Source organism: Ranitomeya imitator, chromosome 1, assembly GCF_032444005.1.
Source record: "Ranitomeya imitator isolate aRanImi1 chromosome 1, aRanImi1.pri, whole genome shotgun sequence".
In the NCBI taxonomy this organism is placed as follows: domain Eukaryota; kingdom Metazoa; phylum Chordata; class Amphibia; order Anura; family Dendrobatidae; genus Ranitomeya; species Ranitomeya imitator.
The window spans coordinates 529,556,491-529,575,731 of NC_091282.1; the positions used below are offsets into that span (position 1 = coordinate 529,556,491).

At 43.6% G+C, this 19,241-nt stretch overlaps 1 protein-coding gene across 1 annotated transcript in view; it reads left to right on the top strand.

Annotated features, from left to right (window-relative positions):
- DCAF10 (DDB1 and CUL4 associated factor 10) overlaps window positions 1–2,249 on the top strand; it is a 37,652-nt gene extending 35,403 nt beyond the window's left edge. The window contains exon 7 of the mRNA XM_069767255.1: window positions 1,121–2,249. Coding sequence (XP_069623356.1) covers window positions 1,121–1,489 — 369 coding nt within the window. The 3' untranslated portion in view covers window positions 1,490–2,249. The remainder of the gene's footprint in view (window positions 1–1,120) is intronic.
- The last annotated feature ends 16,992 nt before the right edge of the window (window positions 2,250–19,241 follow it).

Sequence of the window (19,241 nt, forward strand, 5' to 3'; positions counted from 1 at the left end):
ATAGGAACAGTGGAGCTCAAGATAAGGTCTGGAAGACAAAGCTAAATTTCATCGAGAGCTGCTTGTAGGATTGCTAGAAGCGGAAATTGGAACCCTGCTTGACAGCAAAAGACCTTTAGAAAGATTTAGCAGACTCGAGTTGTGGTAAATTGTTCTTCTGTTCAGAGATTACCTGCATAAATATGGGGATCATATAAAAACTGCCCTGGTCTGACTGCCAAGATGGACTGGAGTGGAAGCTGGACCCAGAGTAATTTGCATCTTTTACTCTAGCACAGTTTGTTGTTTTGTTTTTTGTCCCCCGTTCTATCTAGAAAGCACTTGTGTTGTGCAGTAAAGCATGGTAAGTAATGCTACTTGTGATTCACAGAGGACAATCGCTTTACATGTATTGCCTTGGGCTACAAGTGAGCCATCACTCCTAAGTGACTGCAGACTTGTGAATCCTCACATCGCGCTCACTAGGAGCAGGCGGGTGCGCGACTGCAAGTATGTATTGAGTGAGGCTGGACACGTCTAGTGAGAAGGTGTCCGAAAATATGCATGTCACATATTTATGGCCATACAACCCCCCGCTTCTTTTGCTGGCACTCAAGAATCCCCATAGTACACAATGTGAGGATTCATATAGTGACTGCAGACTTGAAGCCGAAGACTGGACAACCCCTTTTAGGCTGTGTGCACACGTTGCTGTTTTTTCGCATTTTTTCCCCGATAAAAACGCTATAAAACCGCAAAAAAACACATACAATAAGCATCCCATCATTTAGAATGAATTCCGCATGTTTTAAGCACATGATGTGTTTTTTTTTCAGCGAAAAAAACGCATCGCGGTAAAAAACGCAGCATGTTCATTAATTTTGCGGGTTTTTTTTGCGGATTTCCCACTACAAAATGCATTGGGAAATGTCCGGAAAAAAATGCACCAAAAACGCATGCAGATTTCTTGTGGATTTCTTGCAGAAAATTTCAGGTTTTCTCAGGAATTTTCTGCGAGAAATCCTGAACGTGTGCACATAGCCTTAAAGTGCTGAAACAGATGTGATCAGTGTCAGAAGTGAAGCATTGTAAAGAATAATTCTCAGCTGACCTAATCCTTTTTCTTTGTCTTTCTAACCAGTGGACCTGTGTGTACGAGTTTCAAGAAGGCGCTCCCGTTCGACCCATCTCTCCTCGCTGCTCTTTGCGACTGACTCACTACATAGAAGAGGCCAATGTTGGCCGGGGCTACATTAAAGAACTCTGTTTTAGCCCGGATGGACGCATGATTGCCTCACCACATGGATATGGTATCCGATTGTTGGGATTTGATTCCCAATGCAGTGAGCTTGTAGACTGTATGCCAAAAGAAGCTGGGACTTTACAAGAAATCCGCTCCCTATATTCTCATAAGGATGTAGTCCTGACAACCAAGTTTTCTCCCACACACTGTCAGATAGCGTCAGGGTGCCTTAGTGGACGAGTTTCCCTGTACCAACCGAAGTTTTAATTGCAGCATCAAATTGGAAATCTCACCTTTCCGGTGTTTTAAAGGGCCTCCACACATTTGGCCTCTACTTAAAAACGTTGAAATCTGCATCAACGAATCTTTGAATAAAGGACTGTAAACGTATTCTTCTTTAGTTGAGTATCTAGTTTTCTGATTTGGATTAGCACAGGCTCCACTCTCCAGGTGAGAACGGCTCTGCGTAGCTTTACTTTAATAGTACCACTGATAATATGAAATAACAGAAGCCCATATGTAGTCATGACTGTAAAAGACTGTGGCTGTATATTTGGCATTATTTATTACTGTACAGTATGGTAAAATCTTATCATGAGTGTGACTTTGAGCTGAGCATGGTGTTCATTATCAATTCAGTGGTCTGGTTCCATGGTCCTACTATTAAAATGTTTCGACCCTACTGCATTTCCATTTAATGTAGACACAAGTTGCTGGGGGGTCTGACTGTCATCATATTTGTTTAGCCCATACACTTGCCTTTGCTAGTCTGCAGCTGGCATTTTAGATTTTTTTTTCTTAGTAACCAAGACATCATTATTATTATTATTTTATTTTAATTTTTTTGTACCATGTTCATCCATTTCTTTAAAATGTGTTTCCTAATGGACTACGCTGTTATTAAATTCTGAAAAAGTGCATTTATGCTATCATTTGTGCCGAATATCTGTTCTAAAGAGTTTGTTTTTATCATGACTGTATTGTTATAAAGAATAAATGATAATAGAAAATCTACCTAGAGACAGTACCACCCAAATCTGAGTTATATTTGTTATACACATGGTGACCAAAATATCCTACAGACTTGCATCGAACCTACAGAAATGTCGATCAGAGCTCACTGTCGGCTACAATCGGATATTGTACAACCTCTACAAAGAACATCCCTATACCCAGGGCACATTTCCTGTACAGAATGTCACATTCCACCATATATTTAACATAATGTACGAATACCAGAACCACATTGTAAATTCACCCTATATATTGCAACGACTTATATTCACATATGTTACAAGGAGGACTTAGTCTGAATAGGCAAAAAATTCACAAAATATCAATACATAATTATAGATACAACTGTGATGTAATCACAAGGTAAAATGTTTTGACCAAGGAACAGATCAGGACATAAATAAGATACATTCAATGAAAAATCCTGTTGTTTCAAAGAGAGACTATCTGATGTCAGTAATTCATGTGATCCACACATAGAAAAAGGTTTAGATAGTAAAACAATAGCTCAATGTCTAACAGCATGTGCATGCTGGACGGATTAGGGAGGTAATAGTAAAGGCCCCTTCACATTTTAGCGACGCTGCAGCGATACCGACAACGATCCGGATCGCTGCAGCGTCGCTGTTTGGTCGCTGGAGAGCTGTCACACAGACAGCTCTCCAGCGACCAACGATGCCGGTAACCAGGGTAAACATCGGGTAACTAAGCGCAGGTCCGCGCTTAGTAACCCGATGTTTACCCTGGTTACCTTCCTAAAAGTAAAAAAAACAAACAGTACATACTTACCTAACGCTGTCTGTCCTCCAGCGCTGTGCTCTGCACTCCTCCTGTACTGTCTGTGTGAGCACAGCGGCCGGAAAGCAGAGCGGTGACGTCACCGCTCTGCTTTCCGGCTGACCGACGCTCACAGCCAGTACAGGAGGAGTGCAGAGCACAGCGCTGGAGGACAGACAGCGTTAGGTAAGTATGTACTGTTTGTTTTTTTTACTTTTAGGATGGTAACCAGGGTAAACATCGGGTTACTAAGCGCGGCCCTGCGCTTAGTTACCCGATGTTTACCCTGGTTACCAGTGAAGACATCGCTGGATCGGTGTCACACACGCCGATCCAGCGATGTCCACGGGAGATCCAGCGACAAAATAAAGTTCTGGACTTTCTTCAGCGACCAACGATCTCCCAGCAGGGGCCTGATCGTTGGTCGCTGTCACACAGAACGATTTTATTAACGATATCGTTGCTATGTCACAAAAAGCAACGATATCGTTAACAATATCGTTATGTGTGAAGGTACCTTTAGAAGAGGTTTTTTACCCATTGTGTTAGATAGTCCTGTCTGCTCCACGGCTGCGTTCTCCAACGCCCGCTTTGTGTCAGTCGCTTTTTTTTTTTTTGGGGGGGGGGGGCGACATTGACACAAAATGCAGGGAACGTAGTGGGACCTCCATTTGGATTATGGTGGACCCTATGGATTTTTTTTATTGTAATAAGTTGGTAAAAGAGGGAATTTTGGGGGAAATGCTTTTTACAAATAAAGGACTTTTGTGTGTGCATGTGTTTTTTCTTTTGACTAGAGGGTTAGTAATAGGGTTGTCTGACAGACGCCTCTCCATTACTAATCCCACAACTGACATCAACCCCAAAACTATTACCTCTATTGCCATGGCCAAGGCTAAGTCCCAGAACTGGTGTTTTCTGGGGTGGCTGAGGGCTGGTCTTATTACAGTGGAAGAAGTCAATATCCATGGACCCTCCCAGCCTAATAGCAGCCGGCAGCTGTTTGCTTAGCCTTTGCTGGTTATTAAAAATAGGCAGGACCAGAGATCAATTTTTCTGTCATTTCTTGTCTAATAATCTGTAAAGGCTAAGCAGACAGCTCTAAGCTTATATTAATAGGTTGGGGGGACTCAATGCTTGCTGGCCCCACATTTTACATTACCAGCAAAGTGGATGTCTTTTTTTGGCAGAGCTGTGTGCATGTAGGTGTTAGGTATGTATGTGTGTGTGTATGTGTGTGTGTATATATATATATATATATATATATATATATATATATATATATATATAATTTTTTTTTTTTATTTTTTTTTTTTATATACCACTGCAAAATGTTAAAATGTTCTCCACTTTTTCTCCATATATTTTTGAGTAAAGATGTAAATTGTTCATTTATTCTATAAACTTCTGACATGTCTCTGAATTTCAAAGCAATAACTTCTGTTCTTTCTGAAAAGGAGAAATGGTCAAAATTAAAAAAATAAAAAAAAAACAGTGCTTTCAGACTTCAAATAATGCAAAGAAAACAAGTTCATAATCATTTAGAAACAACAATACTAATGTTTTAACTCGGCAAGAGTTCAGAAATCAATATTTTGTGGAATAACCATGATGTTTAATTTTTCCCCCAGACTATCTATCATGTTATTTTTCCTGTTTGTGGACTACGTTGGAATCCCTGGACCGGATGGAGGGGTTTTTCTTTTTGTCATTGTTTTATTTAAATAATTTGGTGAAATAGGGATAGAGTTGGGTTTTTTTTTTTTTTTTTTTTAATTTACTGGGTTAGTAATGGGGGTATCTGATAGACACCTTTCCATTATTAAAACTAGGGCTTGATGCCAGCTGACATCAACCACATAGACCATTACCCCGATTACCACTGCACCAGAGCAATCGAGAAGAGCTTGGCCAAGCACCAGCATTGGCGCTTCTCATGTGATGCACTAATTCTGGGATGAGCTTGTAATTTTAGCCTGGGAAGGGCCCAATAAATAAGGACCTTCCCAGTCTGATAATATATGCCCACAGCCATCTGTTTTACTTTGGTTATCAAAAATAGGGGGTACCCCATGTAACTATTTTTAATTATTTAATATGTTAAATAAGGCTAAACACCCTTTAGGGCCACATGAAAGGCACTAAAGGGTGAAAGTTGTTTTTTTTTATAGATAGGGGGCTTGTGAAATTATGTCTACAAGATATTTATATATTCTATCTAAAAATGAAAAAAAGCAAGCAGCACTCCAATATTTACAAAAAAAAATAAAGAGGACTTTAATCACCCCATATGGCATGGCAACGTTTCGGTTCAAATGAATCCTTTTCAAGCAGCTTGAGAGGTTAATTTGAACAGAAACCCTACATCATATGGACTGATTGAAGTCCTCTTTATTTTTTGGTAAATATTGGAATGCGCCATGAGTTTTTTTTTTTTTTCTCAGTTCTATATATTTTGCAATATCGGATATTTTTGCTTGGGAGGCCTCGCACTCATCATTCCAGATATATGTAGTGTGCTGTTCTATTTTTTTTTTTTTTAACTCTGTATCTATCGATCTATTCTATTTATCTATTCTTTCTATTTACTCTACACTGCTGAAAAAATAAAGGGAACACCTAAAATCCCACATCCTAGATATCACTGAAATATTCCAGTTGTAAATCTTTATTCATTGCATAATGGAATGCGTTGAGAACAATAAAACATAAAAATGATCACTGTAAATCAAAATTAACCCCTTTCACGACATGCGCCGTACTAGTACGGAGCATGTCGTGTCTCCTGGTGTGAATTCTGCTCTTGGGCTCCCTCCGGTGGTTATGAGTGGTAGTGCTGCTGTCTTTGGATCGCAGCATTTATCAGGTGTGTTCACTTATTGCAATTTGGACTGGGCTATTTAGCCTTGCTTGATCCTTTAGTCAGTGCCAGTTGTCCATTGTTTTTGGAGGATTCACATCCAGCCTGGTCTCTCCTGTTTTGCTGTTCATTTCAACAAAGATAAGTTCTGCTTGTTTTTGCTGTCCACATGCTGTGGGCCTTATAGTTCAGTGCATTTTCATGTTTCGTCTTGTCCAGCTTAGTCTGTGAAGGATTTTTTCAGCCAAGCTTTATCTCTGGAGATGCAGATATACCCTCCATGTCTTTAGTCAGATGTGGAGATTTGTATTTTCTGTGGTGGATATTTTCTAGTGTTTTAATACTGACCGCATAGTACTCTGTCCTATTCTTTCTTTTTAGCTAGAATGGCCTCCTTTGCTAAATCCTGATTTCAGTCTGCGTATGTCATTTCCCTCTCCTCTCACAGTCAATATTTGTGGGGGGCTGTCTATCCTTTGGGGATTTTCTCTGAGGCAAGATAGTTTTCCCGTTTCTATCTTTAGGGGAAGTTAGTCCTTAGGCTGTGTCGAGGTGTCTAGGGAGTGTTAGGTACATCCCACGGCTACTTCTAGTTGCGGTGCTAAGTTCAGGGTCTGCTGTCAGTACAGGTACCACCCTCTCCAGAGTACGTCTCATGCTGCTCCTAGGCCACCAGATCATAAGTCTCCCCCTTTGATGTGGGCTCTGGCGGTGAGCCCACATCAAAGTCGCGACATGTCAGCTGTTTATTACAGCTGACATGTGCGCACAATAGCGGCTGGCGGAATCGCGATCCATCCGCCGCTATTAACTTGTTAAATGCCGCTGTCAAACGCTGACAGCGGCATTTAACTACTGCATCGGGCCGGAAATGCCAACTCCCGTCATGTGATCGGTGGTTAGTGATGCATTGGCATGACAACCTGGGGTCTCCTTGCGACCTCTATGGTTGTTGACACGGGATTGCTGTGAGAGCCACCCTGTGGTCGGCGCTTATAGAAAGCCTGTAATTCAGCTTCATAGGAGCAATCTGATGATCGCTATTACGTAGCTGAGCCGATTCAGTTGTGCCAGCTTCTAGCCTCCCATGGAGGCTATTGAAGCATGGCAAAAGTTTTTAAAAATAAAAAATATAAAAGTTTTTAAATCACCCCCTTTCGCCCCATTCAAAATAAAACAATAAAACAAATCAAACCTACACGTATTTGGTATCCCTGCGTTCAGAATCGCCCGATCAAATAAAAAAAACATTAACCTGATCGCTAAACGGCGTAGCGAGAAAAAAATAAACGGCAGAATTACGTTTTTTTGATCGCCGCGACATTGCATTAAAATGCAATAACAAGCGATCAAATGAACGTACAGTGCCTACAAGTAGTATTCAACCCTCTGTAGATTTAGCAGGTTTACACATTTGGAATTAACTTGGCATTGTGACATTTGGACTGTAGATCAGCCTGGAAGTGTGAAATGCACTGCAGCAAAAAAGAATGTTAATTCTTTGTTTATTTTTTTTTTAAATTGTGAAAAGTCTTTTCAGAGGGTCATTTATTATTCAACCCCTCAACCCACCAGAATTCTGTTTGGTTCCCCTAAAGTATTAAGAAGTAGTTCAGGCACAAAGAACAATGAGCTTCACATGTTTGGATTAATTATCTCTTTTTCCAGCCTTTTCTGACTATTTAAGACCCTCCCCAAACTTGTGAACAGCACTCATACATGGTCAACATGGGAAAGACAAAGGAGCATTCCAAGGCCATCAGAGACAAGATCGTGGAGGGTCACAAGGCTGGCAAGGGGTACAAAAACCTTTCCAAGGAGTTGGGCCTACCTGTCTCCACTGTTGGGAGCATCATCCGGAAGTGGAAGGCTTATGGAACTACTGTTAGCCTTCCACGGCCTGGACAGCCTTTGAAAGTTTCCACCCGTGCCGAGGCCAGGCTTGTCCGAAGAGTCAAGGCTAACCCAAGGACAACAAGGAAGGAGCTCCAGGAAGATCTCATGGCAGTGGGGACATTGGTTTCAGTCAATACCATAAGCAACGTACTCCACCGCAATGGTCTCCGTTCCAGACGAGCCCGTAAGGTACCTTTACTTTCAAAGCGTCATGTCAAGGCTCGTCTACAGTTTGTTCATGATCACTTGGAGGACTCTGAGACTGACTGGTTCAAGGTTCTCTGGTCTGATGAGACCAAGATCGAGATCTTTGGTGCCAACCACACACGTGACGTTTGGAGACTGGATGGCACTGCATACGACCCCAAGAATACCATCCCTACAGTCAAGCATGGTGGTGGCAGCATCGTGCTGTGGGGCTATTTCTCAGCCAAGGGGCCTGGCCATCTGGTCCGCATCCATGGGAAGATGGATAGCATGGCCTACCTGGAGATTTTGGCCAAGAACCTCTGCTCCTCCATCAAGGATCTTAAGATGGGTCATCATTTCATCTTCCAACAAGACAACGACCCAAAGCACACAGCCAAGAAAACCAAGGCCTGGTTCAAGAGGCAAAAAATCAAGGTGTTGCAGTGGCCTAGTCAGTCTCCTGACCTTAACCCAATTGAAAACTTGTGGAAGGAGCTCAAGATTAAAGTCCATATGAGACACCCAAAGAACCTAGATAACTTGGAGAAGATCTGCATGGAGGAGTGGGCCAAGATAACTCCAGAGACCTGTGCCGGCCTGATCAGGTCTTATAAAAGATGATTATTAGCTGTAATTGCAAACAAAGGTTATTCCACAAAATATTAAACCTAGGGGTTGAATAATAATTGACCCACACTTTTATGTTTAAAATTTATAAAAATTTAACTGAGCAACAAAACTTTTTGGTTTGTAAGATTTATGCATCTGTTAATAAATCCTGCTCTTGTTTGAAGTTTGAAGGCTCTAACTTATTTGCATCTTATTAAACCTGATAAATCTGCAGGGGGTTGAATACTACTTGTAGGCACTGTATCTGCTCAAAAGTGGTATCATTAAAAACATCAGCTCGACACGCAAAAAATAAGCCAAAATGGAAACGCTACGGGTATCTGAAAATGGCGCACATTTTGACTCTCTGACCTTTCCCAGCGCCTGCGCACTGCAGTACTTTTGCTCTGCCCTCAACAGGGCAGACAAAGTAAGCCTGCGCCGGAGCCGCAGTGTGAAGACAAGAAGAGGACGTCATCGTAAAAAGATGGGAGGCCCCGGACCGGACCGCGACGCCCATCGGATCAGACTGCCCCTGGGTGAGTATAATCTAACCTCTTTTTCTCATCTTTCAGGTTACATCGGGGGCTTATCTACAGCATTCCAAAATGCTGTAGATAAGCCCCTGATGCTGGTGGGCTTGGCTCACCTTCGATTTTGGGGGTGACAGGTTCCCTTTAAAGGTCATAATGTGAAAAAAAAAATTTCAATTAAAAAAAAAAAAAAAAGTACATGTAACACAAAATTTCATGTTAACTATAGCTATTTTTCTGATTATATCTTCCCTTTTAAGGGCTCGTTCAGATTTTTGTATTATATGGATGTTTTCTGTACATGTTATGATCGGATACCACATGGACAACACACTGACCAATGTAAGTCAATAAGGTTGTTTAGATGACCGTTGTCTCTCATGGATTGAGTATTCTTGAGAAATAAAGCACAGCATACACTATACTATTCCATATTCTGGATGAAGCTCATCTATTCAAGTCTATGTATGGGTGCACAAAAACAAATGGATCATCTGTATAGCATCCGATTTTTACTTTTATTTTGCTGGCATGTGCTGCTCGTCCCAAACCAGAATCCGTGAGACCTTTAGCGTGATGGACTTGCTGCATGTCCAGCCCTTGTGGCTTATGTATGCCATGGGATTATTGGATCGAATACAAACTGGTTGTCCAGCTGGAAAGGCCTGTCCGTGCAGAAGAGCGAGGCAGATGGCTCTGATTTCCAGAAGGTTGATAGGGAGAGAGGATTCCTGAGAGTTCCAGCGACCCTGGACTGTGTAATGAAGGAAGACCCCCCCCCCCATCTGAGGCGACTAAAGACTATCATGACAACTTGGCAATGGAGACGGAGGAATGATCTCCCGTGCATAATTGAGTGGGAGAAACTCCACCATGCCAATGACTGCCGGAGAGGCAGAAGTACATGAGATCCAGAAACGAGATTCTTGTCCCAGTCTGACAAGAGGGTTAGTTGGAAGGGGCGGGTATGGTACTGTGCAAAAGGGACGGCATCCATTGCTGCAATCATTTTCCCTAGAACTTTCATGCAGAGTCAAAGAGCACGGGAATGGGTGTCTTAAAAAAATTAATCCCCAGGCAGAGTGCCGAGATCATTTCCTCTAGAAGAACTCTTGCGCGAGTGGTATCAATTTTGCCTTGTTGACTACTCAACCTAGACAGATAAGTGTACAGGATGACCTAAAGAGTTTCGGAAGTCTCAGAAGGTCGGGCCTTTGATCAAGAGGTCATCCAGGTAGGGAATTATTACAATCCCCTTGGAATGAAGAATAGCCATGACAGCCACCCTAACCTTTGTGAACACTCCGAGAGCAGAAACCAGCCCGAAGGGGAAAGCCGTGATCTAGTAGTGTTCCTACTGGACTGCGAAACAGAAAAATCTCTGATGCGCCACACAAATCGGAATGTGCAGATAGATAATCCTGAATGTCCACCGAGCTGTGGAACTTCTTGGGTTCCATAGAGGCAATCACCGAGTGGAGGGATTCCATTCTGAAATGATGGAGGCGTACCCGCTGGTTTAGTAGTTTGACATCCAGGATCGGATGGAGTGATCTTGGCTTAAAAGAAACCGGGAACTTGGGCTGGGACCTTTGGAGGGCAGGACATGAAGAAACATCTGCATGGGGAGAAGAAGATTCTATTTTGTAGCCTGTGGTAACGATCTCCCTGAATCAGGCGTTGTCAACTACGGAGAGCCACGCGTCCAGGTCAAGAAGAAGACGGCCACCCACCCTGAGAGGATTCTCAGGTTTGTGTGACCTGTCATGCAGAAGAGAATCTATTGGATCGGGACCCTGAGGTCTTGCCAGAATGATACTTATTGCGCCATTCCGGGAGTGAATTTTAAGGATGACTTTCTTCTCTCTCGCTGGACAGTGGACCGGTTTCCCTAAGAGGAGGTCCCAAGGGACAAATGACAAAATGGATGAAAATGACGAAAATGTCTCCTGATGAATGGACATTTAGGATTAGGCTGGGGAGAAATAGAATTAGACTTACCAGTAATTCGGTTTCTAGGAACCTTCCACGACGGCATACGGAGGTTGCCTCTTTGCCCTCCCTCCTCCCACTCGTCAGTGACTTATAACTGAAAACCCATAAAACCAGTTTACCTTGGATCCCAGATTTTTTATCCAGGAGTATAGGAAGGGAACTAGCGCCGTCGTGGAAGGTTCCTAGAAACCGAATTACCAGTTAGTCTAATTCTATTTCCTCTAGTTACCTTCCACGACGGCATACGGAGGAATACCAACTAATTTGGAGCTAGGGAGGGACAACGGCCTGGAGAACTTTCCTGGCCGAAGATCAAATCTTTGTTGAGCAATATGTCCAATCTATAATGCTTGGAGAAAGTATGCAATGAAGACCATGTAGCTGCCCTGCAGATCTGTTCTGCGGATGCACCTGCTCTTTCTGCCCCGGAGACTGAAGTGGATCTAGTTGAGTGGGTTTTGATTCCTACTGGGGGAATTTGTCTTGAGCAAGATATGCTTCTGCTATAGCTCTCTTAATCCAGTTAGAAATAGTACTTTTTGCTACTTTTTTTCCCCTTATTCTGTCCAGAGAGATGGACAAATAGATTTTGGTCAATTCTGCAAGAGCTGGTTTGCTCTAAATAATGTAGTTCAATACGTCTGATATCAAGAGTATGAATCTGTCTTCTTTTGTATTCGCTGGATTTTGGCAGAAGGAAGGTAAAACAATTTCCTGAGAGCGGTGGAATTCGGAAGAAAGGAAGGGTCGAGATGAAGCACTATTGAGTCATCCCTAATAGACAAGTAGGGCTCTCTTATTGATGGGGCTTGAAGTTCTCCTACTCTTCTTGCCGTGGTTGTAGCCACCAGAAAGATTGTTTTGTAAGCAAGATTTTGCAGAGAACAAGAGGATAAGGGCTCAAATGGAGGACCTGTAAGCCCCTGTAGTACTAAGTTGAGGTCCCATAAGGGAACCACTAGTTGTGATTTAGGGTTTATTCTGCAGGCTGATGTCATGAACCTCTTAATCCAGCGATGATCTGCCAGATTCTGGTCAAAAACGGAACTGAGGGCGGATACCTGGACCTTTAATGTACTAGGCTTGAGATCTATTTCTAAACCTTTCTGTAGAAAATCTAGAATTTGCGACAAATGTGAACAGAGGGGATCTGGTAGATTTGGGAGGCAGAAAGATGAAAACTTCTTCCAGACCTTATTGTATATAGCGTTGGTTACTGGTTTTCTTGATCTCTGAAGCGTAGCAGCAACTGAGTTCGATAGCCCTTTAGCTTTTAGCACCTGGGCTTCAGTAACCATGCCGCGAGATTCCATTTCTGGGGATCCAGGTGATGAATGGGTCCTTGCAAAAGCAGGTCGTTCTCTACTGGTAATTGGATCGGCCCGTCTACCAGGTTGTACCAACTCCTTTTTGGCCATAACGGGGCTATTAATCTAGTCGGAGGTTGTTGTTCTCAGATTTTCCGTAAGACCTTTGCCAAAATCGGAATTGGTGGAATCGCATAAGCCAGGTGAAAATTCCACTTCTGAGCTAGAGCATCTACTCCCCTGGAGCTGGGATTTAGGGAGAAGAAGGCTTCAACTTTGGTGTTTTGACGAGATGCGAAGAGGTCGATTTCCGGCAGACCCCACCTGTCTACAAGCATCCTGAAGCTTCGACTGTTCAGGCTCCATTATCCTGGCTGTAAAACCTGGCGAATCAGATAGTCTGCCTGGGTGTTGGAAGAGCCTTTCAAATGGACTGCCGTCAGAGACAGTAGGTATTTCTCTGCCCAGGAGCTTATTCAGGTGGAGATATTTTTTAAGTTGTTGAACTTTGTACTGCCCTCATGTCTGACATGAGCAACTGCGGTCATATTGTCCGAATATATTTGAACATGTCATCCCTTGATAAGTTGTCCTGCTGCTAGAAGGGCCTCCTCTACAGCTTTTAGCTCTCTGTAGTTGGACGACTTCCTGCTCGTTGTCTGGTCCCAAAGCCCTTGAAAAAGGGATGTTGTTTACCATCTCTCCCCAGCCCCTTTTGCTGGTGTCTGTTGTGATTGTAGTCAGCGGGACTTGAGTCCAGCTGACACCTTTGTGAAGATTCCTTAAGTTTATCCACCATGCTAGGGAGGCTCTGACTTGACCCGGTGTGTGTAGCCTTTTGTTTAAAGAGCTGGAATTGCCGTTCCAATTCTGTAGAATATGAGCTTGAAGGATCCTGGAATGGGCCTGAGCCCAGGGTACTGATTGGATGCAGGCTGTCATGGAACCCCGAAGTGACATGCACTCCCTGAGTGTAGGAGATCTTGTGACATGAACGTCTTGACCTTTGTTACTAAGGTCAGACGGTGGTCCACTGGAAGAAAAGACATTTGTTTTGCGGAGTCCAAGAGAACTCCCAGGAACTTCCTGGATTTGGAGGGCCGTAGCTGGGATTTCTTCAGATTCGGGACCCACCCCAGGGATGTTAGAATATTGAGAGTCTTTGATACATGAGATTCCAGTATCGTCTCGGTGGAGGCTACTATAAGCAGGTCGTCCAGGTAAGGCACTATACAGATGCCTTGGTTCCGGGTAAAGGAAACCACTTCCGACATTATCTTGGAGAAAACTCTTGGTGCAGAGGAGATTCCAAACGGAAGGACGTTGAACTGATAATGTTCTCTCGGATGATCCTTCTGTACCGCAAACCTGAGATATTTCCGGTGTCTGAGGTGAATTGGGATATGAAAGTATGCGTCCTTTAAGTCGATGGTTGACATGAAGGAGTGAGGATTTATCAGAGGAATGACAGATTTTTTTCGATTCCATTTAGAACCTGCGGTATTTCACATGCTGGTTGAGACCTTTCAAATTTATGATGACACGAGACTCGCCCGAAGGCTTGGGTACTAAATATAGTCGGGAGTAATGTCCCAGACCTCTTTCTGATTCTGGAACTTGAGATATGACCTTTGAATTCATTAGGTCTCTGAGACCTGCTAGTAACATTGTTCGGTCTCTTAGGGAGGGGAGGGAAGGGAGGTGACCTTCAGACCCCGTGGAGGGGAGGAAATAAACTCTATTAACAGGTCCTCTTTGATGACATTGAGGGCCCAGTGGCAACTGGTGATATTTTGTCACTGAAGAAAATATTTTGAGTCTGCCCCCCATCAGGTCGAAGTCACAGCTTCTCCTGTTGGGGCTGCTGTTGTTGGGGAATAAGGATATTCCTTCCTCCACCTTTTGGATAACTCCACCTCCCAGTCTTGCCTTTTTCTCTCTGAGAGGCTTGTGGCTTTGAGGGACGAAAAAACCTTTTCTTAGGGGGTTTTTGTTCTGGAAGAACTTTTTTCTTTTCTGTTGCCTTTTCCAATATCTCATCTAAAGAAGGCCCAAAGACATAGTCACCCTTAAAGGGTATAGCACATAATTTTGCTTTAGAGGTGATGTCACCAGACCACATCTTGAGCCAAAGGGCTCTTCTAGCCGAATTAGTTTGAACAAGAGACCTAGCGGCAACTCTGATGGTTTGGATGGAGGCATCCGCCAAAAAAACAGTAGCTCTAAGAAGACTGGGTAGAGAATCCAGCAGCTCACCTCTAGAGGTACCTGAAATATATGTGATTCTAGTTTCCCTAGCCAGCGGGCGAGGGCTCGAGCTACACAGGTTGAGGCAATATTGGCTTTTAAGGCTACCGTGGAAGTCTCCCAGGATTTCTTCAAGAGACTTTCAATCTTCCTGTCCATCGCATCCTTCAGCTGCGAAGAATCTTCAAATGGAAGTGCGGTTCCTTTTGCAACTCTCGCCACCTGTGAGTCGACTTTGGGAACATCCCATTTAACAGAATCGCCTTCTATGGGAAATCTGTGCTTCATCTCGGAATGCTGAGGTGTTTCTCCGGTAGTTCCCACTCTTGTGAAATGATGTCAAGAATATTAGTGTACCAGGAATCCTATACATTTCCTTTGGCTATCCCCCGAAACATCTGGTCTTGAATGGACTGGGGTTCTGGTTCCTCCTCCAGCCCCATAGTGCTGCGTACGGCAGATACTAGATCCTCAATCCAATCCAGGGAAAACAGATATTTTCTGGCTTCGGAGGCTATGGGCGACATAGGTTCTTTCGTCTACCAGAGGATGAGGCATAGGAGCGGTCTGATTCGGACTCAGAAAAGGAAAATTCAGGTTGAGGATACTTAGCTGGAGAAGGAGGTGGGGGGTGGAGTGGTAAAGGCTGCCAGGGAAGGCTGCACCTCTTGCTTAACAAGCGAGTGGATTTCTTCCAAGAAGGAGGGTTGCTCTTCCCTGACTATTTTGTCAGTACACGTTTGGCAGAGATTTTTATCTCATAATGTGGGCAATTTGACATTGCAGAGGGCACATTTTTTCTTTATAGATGCTTTAGAAGTAGACTTGTCTCCCTGGAACGAGAGGGAGAGTAGAGTCAGAAAGGGAGCCCCCTAGGTTATCTATGTAAGGACCCCCTCCTTACAGCACTTACTGTGGCAAGGGCAGTGCTGGGCTCTACAGACGCAGGACAGGTATTGCCTTCCATTACCGCAAGACAGTCTTACCTGCAACGTTTTCAGGCAGGTTTTAGGTGGTGTGCACAAGTTGGGTTTTTTTCGCGTTTCTTCGCTATAAAAACGCATAAAAAAAGCATACATATGCATCCCATCAATTATAATGCATTCTGCAATTTTTGTGCACATGATGCGTTTTTTCTCCAAAAAAACGCATCGCGGTAAAAAACGCATTATGTTCATTAATTTTGCAGATTTTTTGCGGTTTTCCCGCTATTTAATGCTTTGGGAAGCTCTGGAAAAAACACGAAAAACGCACAAAAAACATCAAAAACGTGCAAAAAAACCGCATGCGGATTTCTTGCGGAAAATGTCCGGTTTTCTTCAGGAGTTTTCTGCAAGAAATCCTGACGTGTGCACATACCCTTATACTAGTCAGCAAGCCCCTGCCCCCCAGCGATGAACGGATTCCCTCCTCCCCTCCTGGGTCCTGTAGTGGAGGAACGGCATCCTGCATGAGGCGCCGCCGGCGGAAGTGCTGCGTTCTGTGGAGCAGGATCAACCGGAAGTGATCAAAGTGCGGTGAAATTGCAAAGAAAAGTGCAATTCCACAATTGTTTTGCGGTTTGTGTTTTAGCATGTTCACTGAATGCTAAAACTTATCTGCATTTCTGATTCTCCAGATCATTACGAGTTCACAGATACCAAACATGCATAGGTTCTGTTTTATTTAAGTGGTAAAAAAAAAATTCAAAGTTTGCAACAAAAAAAGGCACCATTTTTCAAGACTTGTAGTGTCTCCTTTTTTCAGGAGCTGACGTTTTTATTGATAATATTTTGGTGTAGATATGTTTTGATTGCCTGCTATTGCATTTTATTGCAATGGCGGCGACCAAAAAAACGTAATTTCAAAGTTTTGATTTTTATCGCATTACGTCGTTTACCGATCGGATTCATTCTTCTTATATTATGATAGATCGGGCTTTTCTGAATGCGGCAATACCAAATATGTGTAATTTTTGTATTGTTTTATTTTGAATTGGGCGAATGGGGGGTGATTTGAACTTTTATTATTTTATTTTTTTTATTTGTTGTACATTTTTCAAAACTTTTTTTACTTTTCACTGGCTTCAATAGGCTCGTTAGGAGACTAGAAGCTACGATCATCCCATCGCTTGTCTTACACATAACAGGGCTTCAGCTCTGCTATGTGTAGCTAAAATGATCATCTGCTATGAGTGCTGGCCACAGGGCGGCACTCATAGTAATCAGGCAATGACAACCACAGAGGTCTCCTGCAGACCCCGGGATGTCATGCCAACTCATCGACAACCCGTGGTCATGTGACACGGGCACCGATGGGTGAGGTTTGTTACGCGTTTCCAGCGCGAGCATGTTAAATGCCGCTGTCACAGATTGACAGTGGCATTTAACGTGTTAACCACCACGGTTGGATCCACCTGCGTCTTTTAAGGTTACATCTCACATGATGTGTGCTGGATAACATGCGGGCGGGTTCAGCATCGGAGTCTGCATGGAGTGTGGGGATATGACCTATGATGTACCTATACGTCATAGGTCGTGAAGAGATTAATGTGTTAGGCTGCCATCACACTATCAGTATTTGGTCAGTATTTTATTGTAAGCCAAAACCAGGAGTGGGTGATAAATGCAGAAGTGGTGCATATGTTTCTATTTTACTTTTCCTCTGATTGTCCCACTCCTGGTTTTGGCTACAAATACTGATGTAAAATAATGACCACATACTGCTAGTGTGACGGCAGCCTTAGGGGGTAAAGTCCTGCCTCGCAGACCAAAGAGGGTTAGATGTGGAGGGTACGACACTGATCTCTTGGTCGCTTATTTTTTTGGGAAAAGAGGGTGAGACGTTACTCCCTGTTACTCTGAAGGGAAGAACTTGAAAGACAAAGGGAAAAGAATAATAAAACACAACAAGGTGACCTAATGAAAAAAGACGCATTTGGAATCAGATCCAGGTCCACCTCCTACTGACACTAAGCTAAAGCTGAGGAGCTTTGTGTACCCTGCTGAGGAGGAGCTAACTCTTTTTTTTGCCTGGTGTCATACTTCAGCCATCATCTGCCAGGAAAGATGTGGGGCTGGCCTCTGAGTCCGCATCAAAGACAGGGAGCCAACATTTGGTGTATTAGTACGTCGTATGTCGGTAAGGGGTCAAAGGGAACCTGTCACCCCCAAAATCGAAGGTGAGCTAAGCCCACCAGCATCAGGAGCTTATCTACAGCATTCTGGAAAGAGGTTAGATTATACTCACCCAGGGGCGGTCCCGGTCCGGTCCGATGGGTGTCTCGGTCTGGTCCAATGGGTGTCGCGGTTCGGTCCAGGGCCTCCTATCTTCTTCTTGTCTTCACGCTGCAGCTCTGGCGCAGGCGTACTTTGTCTGCCCTGTTGAGAGCAGAGCAAAGTACTGCAGTGCGCAGGCGCAGGGAAAGGTCAGAGAGGCCATGCGCAGTGCAGTACTTTGCTCTGCCCTCAAGAGGGCAGACAAAGTACGCCTGCGCCAGAGCATGAATACAATAGGACATCATCGTAAGAAGATGGGAGGCCCCGGACTGCGACGCCCATCGGACCGGGACCGCCCCAGGTAAGTATAATCTAACCTCTTTTTCTCATCTTTCAGGATACATAGGGGGCTTATCTACAGCATTACAGAATGCTGTAGAAAAGCCCCTAATGCTGGTGGGCTTAGCTCACCTTCGATTTTGGGGGTGACAGGTTCCCTTTAAGGGTATGTGCACACATTTAATATTTGCAGTAGAATTTCTGCACTAAAACACAGCAATTTACAGTACCACAAAGTGAATAAGATTTCTGAATACTCATGTACATGTGGCTTCATTTTTCCTTTCAAATCTGAAGCAGTTTCTTATCTGCTGCATGTCAATGCTTTCAGCATCTTTGTAGTCATTTTCACCTATTCCAATGAATGGAATAAAAAAAGTGTGTGTTATGTAGCGTTTTTTCTGCCAAGAGGTGCGTACTTGGTGCATAAATTGTGTATGAAACACCAGTCATTGAATTGGGCCTAGTTTTCAATTTCACAAAATAAATACAGAAGAATGGAGAGTCCTAGTAGCGTAACTAGAGTCCCATGGGCCCCATTACAAAATTTGGAACTGGGCCCCCACCTCCATGTTGGTCAGATGTAAGGGCCTTTGTGGCATTCTAGATCCTATAAAGACATAAGTGTCCCCATCATTGCACCTTCCTGTAAAATCCCTCATCCTGGCCCCCATTCTGTAATGTTTCTCATCCTAGGGCCCTTCCTCTCATAGTATCCCCTGTCCTGGGCCTCTTAATGTTATAACATCCTCCATCCTGGTTTATTGTCCTCATCTCATAATAATGTCCACTATCCTGGTTACCTTTCTGGTATAATGACCCCCACTCATCCTGGGCCCCTTCCTTGTATAATGATCCCTATTCTGGGCTCATTCCTAGTATAATATCTATTTTATTTTCCAAAACATAAAAAAAAAAAGATTCTTCTTACCTTCCTGTGCTACCCAAGACATGCAGATTCCTCTTTAGTAACCGGCGGCCATGTGCTGCTTGGGACTGGCATGCCGACGTCCGCTGAGGACTTATGATTGGCTGGCGGTGTGTATTGCAGTGCAG